This window comes from Nanorana parkeri, unplaced genomic scaffold (genome assembly GCF_000935625.1).
Source record: "Nanorana parkeri isolate BGI_ZX_2015 unplaced genomic scaffold, ASM93562v1 scaffold379, whole genome shotgun sequence".
Lineage (NCBI taxonomy): Eukaryota > Metazoa > Chordata > Amphibia > Anura > Dicroglossidae > Nanorana > Nanorana parkeri.
In genome coordinates this window covers 1223176-1234127 of record NW_017306647.1, presented here as the reverse complement: position 1 = coordinate 1234127, position 10952 = coordinate 1223176, and the positions used below count along the sequence as shown (strand labels likewise).

Here is a 10952-nt window from a genome sequence, read left to right as displayed (position 1 = left end):
TTATTTTGTGTCTTTGTAACTAAATTGTTTTTTTTTAATAGATGTAACATTGGGGGAGAATGAGAGGAGAGGGTTGCAGGCAGCAGAGCCCCGGCGTGATGCTGCCCGCCCTGACAATAAGTGTCCAGGCAGATTGATGCGTCTGGATGGAGCGCCCGCATTGCATTGAACGGCGTCCAAGCATCAAGTGGTTAAGGCAGCGGACGGTTGGTGGTGTCTGAGTTATCTTGCAATTGTTTTCCTTCACCTCTGTCTACACTCTTTCCTTCTTTTTTCCCCCCCTCTATTCATTTGCTCTTTCTTTGTCTCCACCTCTCTCCCGCTCTCCCTCCCTCCTTCCCCTGCTGAGAGACACAGCAGTCAGGGAGAGAAGCAGCATCATTGGCGATCCAGCCGTCGCTCTCCGTCCTCCGCTCTTCTCCGCTCTCTGCCTCCGTCCCTCAGGAGCCCTGCTGCTGCCTTCAAAGAGCCACGCTGACAGGTGAGTCCATTTGGCTGCGTGGAAAGGGTTAACGGGGGGCAATGCGAACCATCCTGAGCTCTTTCCGGGACCAATGGAAGGGTACAAATGGGGGGTATTCCGCAGGTTTCAGTTGTGAGCCAGGATGGGGTTAAAGCGGTATGGTTGGCTGGCACGGAAAGGGTCGGCGGTTTTCCTCCAAGTTACGGTGGTGATGCTCCACGGGAAGAACAGGTTGGTGAGGTTGCGCAGTGCTGGTGGTGGTGGAAGTTGGCGGAGAGACGCTGTGCCGTGCATGTGGTGGGCTCCCGTAGTGGAGGCACATGGACGGTTATCACAATTTTAATGGTCACTGTAGCAGGACGTGACTGTTCCATGGCCGACAGGATAGACGTGTCCCGGGGTTTACTGCTGCACCAAATAAACCTTCTCTTCTTTACCATACTACCACTGGATCCCTACCACTTGCTGCACTCTACCAGCTTGATCCCTACCACCTGCTGCACTATACCCCCTGGATCCCCACCACCTGCTGCACTATACCCCCTGGATCCCCACCACCTGCTGCACTATACCCCCTGGATCCCCACCACCTGCTGCACTAAACCCAATGGATCCCCACCACCTGCTGCACTATACCCCGTGGATCCCTACCACCTGCTGCACTATACCCAATACATTCCCACCACCTGCTGCACTAACCCAATAGATTCCCACCACCTGCTGCACTAAACCCAATGGATTCCCACCACCTGCTGCACTAAACCCAATGGATCCCCACCACCTGCTGCAGTATACCCGATGGATCCCCACCACCTGCTGCACTATACCCAATGGATCCCCACCACCTGCTGAACTATACCCCGTGGTTCCCCACCACCTGCTGCACTAAACCTAATGGATCCCCACCACCTGCTGCAGTAAACCCGATGGATCCCCACCACCTGCTGAACTATACCCCCCTGGGTCCCCACCACCTGCTGAACTATACCCCGTGGTTCCCCACCACCTGCTGCACTAAACCTAATGGATCCCCACCACCTGCTGCAGTAAACCCAATGGATCCCCACCACCTGCTGAACTATACCCCCCTGGATCCCCACCACCTGCTGAACTATACCCCCTGGATCCCCACCACCTGCTGCACTATACCCAATGGATCCCCACCACCTGCTGAACTATACCCCGTGGTTCCCCACCACCTGCTGCACTAAACCTAATGGATCCCCACCACCTGCTGCAGTAAACCCGATGGATCCCCACCACCTGCTGAACTATACCCCCCTGGGTCCCCACCACCTGCTGAACTATACCCCGTGGTTCCCCACCACCTGCTGCACTAAACCTAATGGATCCCCACCACCTGCTGCAGTAAACCCAATGGATCCCCACCACCTGCTGAACTATACCCCCCTGGATCCCCACCACCTGCTGAACTATACCCCCTGGATCCCCACCACCTGCTGCACTAAACCCAATGGATCCCCACCACCTGCTGCACTAAACCCAATGATTCCCCACCACCTGCTGCACTAAACTCCCCTGGATCCCCACCACCTGCTGCACTAAACCCAATAGATCCCCACCACCTGCTGCACTCTACTAGCATGAGCCATAATACCTGCTGTAATCTACCAGTTGGAACCACACTACCTGCAACACTCTACCGACTAGATCGACCACCTGCTGCACTCTACCCGCAGGATTCCGACTACAAGGCAACATTTTACCAAATCAATCCCTACTACTTGCTGCATTCCTAACACCTGCTGTACCCTACGGACTGCACCCTATATGTTGGATCCCTACTGTCTGCTACATTCTATTGGATAAATCCCTGCTACCTTTTACACTTGATTCAGTACATTCCTACTAGCCCCCTACACTCTATGCACTGGATCTCTAATGACAGCAGTACTTTATCCATTGAATGCATTGATCTGTTCTACCTGCTACAGACTCTCACGTAGATCCCCATATACTTTTTCCACTGGATCCCTATTGAGTGCAATGGATTTTCCGACCTATTTGCGACCCACGACTACTTACTGTACTTTATCCACAGGTTCTCTACTAGTTGATGATCCCCTTATGGATCTATTTCATCCTTTCTGGGAGCTGTGCACTGCTTAGTAGAAGATCCCCCTAATACCTGCTCAGCTCTGTTTAGGGGTCCCTACCAGGTGCTGCATTCGATGCACCAGATTCCTTAACACTTTCTGCACATTACTCAATAGATCCTCTGCTGCCCTCTGCACTGCAAGCAGCAGATCCCCCTACTACCTATTGCACTTCATTCATTCCTTTGTACTTTTTGCTCACAATCCGCTGGATTCAATACCGCGGCTTTGCATCCTCTTCACTTGGTGCGTGATAATTATTTTGACATTTTACTACCCCTCTGCTTCCTCCTCTAGGGTTGTATTGTAATAATTATCACATTGTTGTGATGTCATCCCTGACTCTCTTTGTCTCTGTTCGCAGGAACGCCGATGACAGTACGGCGAGGCGACAAGGTGCCCATCAGTATCCAGGAGCACATGGCCATCAACGTGTGCCCGGGACCCATCCGACCCATCCAGCAGATCTCCGACTACTTCCCCAGGTACAGCCCATGGCCGGAGGGCGCCTCCTCTCCCACCGGGCCGCCGCACGCCCTCGCCCCGCTGGACATACGTCCCCAGGTGCCAGAGCTGGAGACCGACTCCGCCGACCTGGACAGCTACGACTCCGACGACGGCAGTGAGTATATCTGCTCATAAATCCCGTCTGTTTTGCCCTCAGCAACACAATCCCAGTTGTCATTTTTTTGCAGCAGGATTGGGGGAAAAAGGAAGCATTTTGGAAGCTGTGCATAAGGACTATGTCCTCCCGCCCCTCCGCCTCTATAACAGGCTCGGGCTTTATTAAGAATAGTAGTTGAGTTTCCCGATGACATTACATTGGACCAGCCAAGTCTTTCTTCAAGGGCTCTCACACGGCTTCCATCAAGCACAGTCCTTTGTCTCTTTTCCATACCTTACAATTGGCTTCTCAAGTTCTGACAGCAATTTTTTCAAGTGGTAGTCGTCCTCCAAAGCACTAGAGGTGGGCGAGACCGAAAATATTCATCCTTCTGAAATTTCGGTCAAAATTTACAGTTACATTTTGGCGTAATACACCGAGAGTCAATGTGGAAGGTGAAATCAAGGTGATTGTTGGTAGACACGTAAGCTGCGGAAAAATTCGGTTTGGTTTGGATATTTTTCGGGATTTGGATCCGAAATTCAATTCGGTTCGGGTTTCGGATTCGGACGATATCCGAATTTCGTTAGTTTCGGATGTTTACGAATGGATATTCGGTACGAGTACCACAGAAAACCATATACAGATATTGATACTAAAGCTGAGGCTCCCAGACCCGAATGGCATTCCAGATCTGAATTTCCAAATTGAATTTGGGAGCTCCCAAATGCCATTGGGGTCTGGGAGCCTCAGCTTTAGAAACATATGTATATGGCTCCCAGACCCGAATGGCATTCCAGATCTGAATTTCCAAATTGAATTTGGGAGCTCCCAAATTCAATTTGGAAATTCAGATCTGGAATGCCATTCGGGTCTGGGAGCTTCAGCTTTAGTATTATATGTAAATACTGTATGTGGCTTCCATGCTGCCGTAACGAAAATTCGTATTCTGACCCATTCTGCATTAAACCGAAAAACACATCTGATTGGCCAGAAAAGTCACATGTCCGGTTCAGTTTAGTTTTTGAACGAAATTCGGACGGGATCAGAAAATTCGGAAACGGACATTTGGATTTGGACGCATTCGGATGCACTGGGATTCGGAAATTCTGATGTGTCCAAATGTCCGAATGGACCCTTGTTAGTCTCGTTATTTACTTTTTTTCACAGAAAGAAAGATATCTACTGAGCCGACCTGTGACAGTCTCATTGTCACAGGTCAGCTTAGAACTATGAGGTGAGTGGAAATCACTCATCTCATAGTTCTCCTTTAATTTGTTTGCACCCAAATTTCACCTAAAGTGCTCAATAAGCGAAATTGAGACAGTTTCCTGGCGCAATTACTCTTCCCGTTCCTACAATGCACGCACTTGGCGGTATGTGAGGGGCGAAGGCTTTACCCCACATAGGCTGCCAAGATGTTTAAGGTTACCAGGGCTTCCTTACATGGGTCACATGGGTCTGCAAATGTTTTTCCTGCAAGATGGCAATGGTTGAGCTTTGCAACGAATCGCGCTCTGCAATGTAGAATGGCTTAGTAGCGTTTCTTTTGTGTTGCATTGAGTTGCATTGACATTTTCTAGGCACAGTCTGCCCTACGGAAACACGAATGCAATGTGTTTAACATGCGTTCGAGGTGTTTCTACCGCAACGACCTTGGGAAGCAAAAAAAAAAAAACAACAACTTTATTTATAAGCAACAGCTGTGGATCAATGGCATTGAACTCCAGAAAACGCATTGTAAATGCATGTCAGGTGTCCCACGATCTTAGACGTCATCGTTTTTTTTCCCTGCTGGGTGTGCTTGTGATAAATCTTTCTCCATCAAGTGGGGAGCGGTTGCGTCTGGAAAGGGTTGTCGGCACGAGAGAGAGTGAGAGCAAAGAAAAAGGACACAGACGTAGTAACTGGAGATTGTAAAAATCTATATCAGGGGTGGGCGACCTCGGCACTCCGGCTAATGTGGAACAACAGGTCCCACGAGGCACTGCAAGGCTCTGATGTAGGACTCCCAGAAGCATGAAGGAATTTGTAGTTTCCACGCAGCTGGAGTGCCGAAGTTGCCTTCCCCTGATCTATGTGATAGACCCAAATACAGAAAGATTTGGTGTGTTCCTTTAAAGGAGAACTATGGCATGGTCAGCTAGAACTATGAGGTGAGTGAAAAGCACCCCCCTCATAGTTCTCCTTTAAGCCATGACGACTTTGTGAACACCACAGGCCGCCAACACCACGAGGCCAAAGAGATCATCAATAATAGTACAGTATAGCGAAGAAACCTGTAAGATTTCCTGTATAATTGGGGATAGGCGGAGTGATTTTGGCCAAACTGATCTGCGAGATCCAAATTTTATTCAACCCGATATTCTCAATTTTGCTCAGTGAGCTGCTTAAGTAAAATTTCGTTGGAAAAAAACGGTCATTTTATAAATGTATTTAAGGGCGTGTCTTTGTGTGAATCTATTTAGTTTATTTCATTTAAATATATACAGGTGAAACTCGAATAATTAGAATATTGTGCAAAAGTAATTGCAGTAATTGCTGCAAAAGGGGCCCAAACCAAGTACTGAGTACATATGCATGCTTGTACTTTTCAGAGGTCCGATATTGTTCTATGTACAATCCTTGTTTTATTGATTGCATGGAATAATCTACTTTTTTGAGGTTGTGGATTTGGGGTTCTTGGGGTTTTCATGAGCTGTAAGCCATAATCATCACAATGATGACAAATCACGGCTTGAACTATCTTGCTTTGCATGTAATGAGTCTCTCTCATATATTAGTTTCACCGCATAAGTTGCATTAGTGAAATAAATGAACTTTGCACGATATTCTAATTATTCGAGTTTCACCTGTATATAAATTGTATATTTATTATTTATATTATTATTTAGTCAGATTTACTTCTATCTATACAGTATACTCCTATACACTATATTGCCAAAGGTATTGGGACGCCTTTACATGCACATGAACTCTTATGGCATCCCAGTCATAGTCCGTAGGGTTCAGTATTGGGTTGGCTCCGCCCTTTGCTGCTATGACAGCTTCAACTCTTTTGGAAGGTGTCCACAAGATTTAGGAGTGTGTCTATGGGAATGTTGTACCATTTGTGAGGTCAGGTAACTGATGTTGGGGGAGGGGCTCGCAGTCTCCGCTCTAATTCATCCCAAAGGTGTTCTATGGGGTTGAGTTCAGGTCTCTGTGTAGGCCAGTCAAGTTCCAGCTTGGCTTCCCTGAACTTCGTGTCCAGTACCATATCACAAAGGACAGTGCAGACTCCAGCAACTGTTCATCTACTAGACTGGAGAAGGGAGGAGAGGGAGCAGGAGGAAGGGGAGTAGCTCAATTTGCTGTGCCTGTGTGTTTGTGAAGACACACACAGCTTACTAACACACACAGGGGTGGCTCCATAGCACTCTGCTTGAGAAAGGAGTCACTCTAAAACAGGAAGTCAGGGCCAGAGCTCAGGGGAACAGCTGATTCTGCAGGAAACCTAAAACTTTTAAACATCAAGGAGCAGCGTCCATTGTAAGAGATCTCATCAGCATTTGAAATAGATTAAAATCCTTTTGACTTTAATATCACTTAAGGTGGCCACATATGTGTCAATATCATCATTCACTCATTCGCTGAGACAATGGTGATCAAACTGAATAAGCGTTGGAAGATACAGATCCTCCATGTCAATGATTTGGCTTGGGATCGAGTTCCGCAATGGCAATTGTTTCTGCTTAATCAAACTGATATCTGTGTGTCAGACAACCGATCAGACCACAGATTGATTAAATGATCGTGATCAATAGATAATTTATGATACATTGTATTTTCAATCGATACGGCATGCGCTGCATCGTTCAGTATTCTAACCGATGATTAAAAATTGCTTTTTTGCGCCTGTACCTAGAACCAGGGGTCAGGAGTATGTAATGTACAGAGTTCAGGGGTCAGAAGTATGTAGCGTCCATTGTAAGAGATCTCATCAGCTGTAATGTACAGGGTGCAGGGGTCAGGAGTATGTAATGTACAGAGTTCAGGGGTCAGAAGTATGTAATGTACAGAGTTCAGGGGTCAGGAGTATGTAATGTACAGGGTGCAGGGGTCAGGAGTATGTAATGTACAGAGTTCAGGGGTCAGGAGTATGTAATGTACAGGGTGCAGGGGTCAGGAGTATGTAATGTACAGAGTGCAGGGGTCAGGAGTATGTAATGTACAGAGTGCAGGGGTCAGGAGTATGTAATGTACAGAGTGCAGGGGTCAGGAGTATGTAATGTACAGAGTGCAGGGGTCAGGAGTATGTAATGTACAGAGTGCAGGGGTCAGGAGTAAGTAACACACAGAGTCCTGGGGTCAGAATGAAGTAATACACAGAGTGCAGGGGTGAGTAAGTAACAGACAGTGTGCATGGGTCAGGAGTATGTAATGTAAGTAATGTAATGTATGTAAGTAACATACAGAGTGCAGGGGACAGAAGGAAGTAACATACAGAGTGTGGTAGTCAGGTGGAAGTAGCACTCAGAAAGTAGGGGTCAGGATTAAGTAACATACAGAGTGCAGGGGTCAGAAGGAAGTAACTTACAGAGTACGGGGGTCAGGAGGAAATAACACTCAGAGTGCAGGGGTCAGGAGTAAGTAACACAGGGTAAGGAGGAAGTAACATTTAGAGTGCAGGGGTCAGGAGTAAGTAATGCACAGAGTGCAGGGGTCAGGAGTAAGTAATACACAGAGTTCAGGGGTCAGGAGTAAGTAACACACAGAGTGCAGGGGTCAGGAGTAAGTAACACAGGGTAAGGAGGAAGTAACATTTAGAGTGCAGGGGTCAGGAGTAAGTAATGCACAGAGTGCAGGGGTCAGGAGTAAGTAATACACAGAGTTCAGGGGTCAGGAGTAAGTAACACACAGAGTGCAGGGGTCAGGAGTAAGTAACACAGGGTAAGGAGGAAGTAACATTTAGAGTGCAGGGGTCAGGAGTAAGTAATGCACAGAGTGCAGGGGTCAGGAGTAAGTAATACACAGAGTTCAGGGGTCAGGAGTAAGTAACACACAGAGTGCAGGGGTCAGGAGTAAGTAACACAGGGTCAGGAGGAAGTAACATTTAGAGTGCAGGGGTCAGGAGTAAGTAATGCACAGAGTGCAGGGGTCATGAGTAAGTAATACACAGAGTGCAGGGGTCAGGAGTAAGTAATACACAGAGTGCAGGGGTCAGGAGTAAGTAATACACAGAGTTCAGGGGTTGACAGGAAGTAACATAAAGAGTACAGGGGTCAGGAGTAAGTAATACACATAGTGCAGGGGTCTGGAGTAAGTAATACACCGAGTGCAGGGGTCAGGAGTAAGTAATACACAGAGTTCAGGGGTCGGCAGGAAGTAATACACATAGTGCAGGGGTCAGGAGTAAGTAATACACAGAGTGCAGGGGTCAGGAGTAAGTAATACACAGAGTACAGGGGTCAGGAAGAAGAAACACTCAAATTGCAGGGGTCAGGATTAAGTAACACACAGAGTGCAGGGGTCAGGCTCTGAACCTCATCCTTGGCTCTGTCCTGCAGGTCTGATGGATCTCTGGTGGGCCATTGGGTAGGAACAAAACCAGGAAGCTGCACCACTATAAAGACAATAAACACTGGCAGTCGTTGCCTTGGGACCTGGGACACCCACCAGGGACTTTAACATGGAGCCCAGATGGGCTGGCATGGGGTCCCTTTGCTATTCTACAGAGCAGGTTGGTCCACGCAGCAGAGGCTGAGCTCACAAACACGACTCAGCTACTAAAATCACCTTCGATTCATTATTAGAGATTAGTGACTTATCACTATTTATTGATATATATTTATACCTTATACATATAAATGTACTTTCCCCATGCGCACATGTAACGTGCACATATAAGCATGCTCTACATGCACACAGAGGCTCCTCCTACTCGCAACTCTACCCGTAGCAAACGATTTAAAATACATGATTTAAAAAAAACAGCTTCCAAACCATCTGAAATCTGACTCCGCACTAGACACATAACACGCTTAAATAAGCGCGTAAAAACCGTAAGTGTTTCTGAGCGCGCCTGAGCCCTGAAAGATGAAGCCGCTCTCCATCTGTTTACAGTCGTTTTTCCCTCATTATGACAAATGATCAAAACCTCCGGCAACGCGGCGACTTCCTGTTGACTCAGACAGTTTTTCAAAGGCTGCAGGTTTTCAAACAATGCGTGCGGATGAATAAAACGCGTTTCAGTCCCGCTCGAAAACGCCTGCGCCGCAGGCGAGCCAGCGAGGTTTCCGCAGCCACAGTCATGACTCCCGGTGATGGAATTGGTAGTTTTGCCACAGCCGGAGGACCGGAGTTTGCCTACCCCTGCTATAAAGTCTCGAGTCTCCAGCGCCCCTCCGAGAAGCGATCGGCGATTGGATTTAAGCGGTCGTTTGCGGGTAGTCAAGACGTGATGCTGTCACCTCCAGCATACCCAAGGGGGGGGTTACATTGAAATAACCGCGCAGCAACTGCACGGCGCGGATTTGGCACGCGGTTGCATGGCGGTCCCATTGACTTCAATGGGCACATTTGGCAAGCAGCCCCGCATGTCAAGCGTCTGGCCTTCTAATTCACTGGCGCAGGAAGTATGAATGCCGTGTAAGAGTTAGAGGAGGATCTGATGTGTGGGAGGACAACGTGTGTGGGAATGAGGGGGTTAAGCCCACCATTTGTGACTTCTCCGCGCAATCACATACGTTCCTACTAGATGAAGAGAGGGATAAGAGGCATGTTTATAAAGCAGTGAATCGGATGTGTTCTCAAAACATTCACTGCAGGTGAATCAATTTGACCAAAATAGCTCCCGCGCATCCCAGAACAGGGACGATCACGAAGGGAAAAAAGGCAGAGGTATTCGCATGAGCCACGCCATCTTTCCAGCCCATTGACAGGGCTGCCAATGCACCACAACGGGCCGAGAATCTGACACGGACCATCTTTTCTGCCCCAACGCGCCACAACACAGCAGCTGCGATGTAGACGTGTTCCCTTCAGTGCATCGGGGTGAATGAATGGCATTGTAAGGTGTGACCTTCACGCCTGGGTTGAGGTTGGCCTCTTTATTGGTCTTTTATTGGATGGGTGGCCTCTCTGAGCAGGAGGGAGTGGTGGGTATTATTTTTTAGCCGCTCCATATCTAAAGGTGATCTTGGTATGTTCAGCCTCTTCCCAAGCGGTGTCCATAGGGATCGGCTTCTGTGTGCGGAGGGAGCGCTCACTGCGCACTCCCAGGACGCTGATCGAGGTGTCGCAGGCGGCTCCCGGGCATTGTCAATGTGTTTTATTCGCATGTTACCGCAACACACGTGTGTGAATCTTTCCCGATGATCCATCTCTCACGTGTTCGGTTGTAGAGTCCCAGTTCAGATAACCTCTAGAGCAGCTTTTTCTATATAACATGGAGGAAACCTTGAAAAGATTCTCAGGGGATCCCGGCTTATTATCACCGTATCTGCAGCTCACGGCATGTTGGCATCAACTGCGAACTGAGACATAAGAATACATAACACAGTGAGAAACATGGCGTCACTAGCAATGACAGGTGGTTATTTGGCACCCAGGGCTGCCCATTACAACATTGGGGGTCAGTGGGGGGAATGCTCCTTACATTGGGGGTCAGTGAGAAGAATGCTCCTTACATTGGGGGTCAGTGAGAAGAATGCTCCTTACATTGGGGGTCAGTGAGAAGAATGCTCCTTACATTGGGGGTCAGTGAGAAGAATGCTCCTTACATTGG

The 10952-nt window shown here is 48.1% G+C and overlaps 1 protein-coding gene across 1 annotated transcript in view; it reads left to right on the top strand.

Annotated features, from left to right (window-relative positions):
• Positions 1 to 329: 329 nt before the first annotated feature.
• Positions 330 to 10952, top strand: part of DOC2A (double C2 domain alpha) — a 65892-nt gene continuing 55269 nt past the window's right edge. Inside the window, exons 1-2 of the mRNA XM_018559117.1 lie at positions 330 to 481; positions 2945 to 3202. Coding sequence (XP_018414619.1) covers positions 2953 to 3202 — 250 coding nt within the window. The 5' untranslated portion in view covers positions 330 to 481; positions 2945 to 2952. The remainder of the gene's footprint in view (positions 482 to 2944; positions 3203 to 10952) is intronic.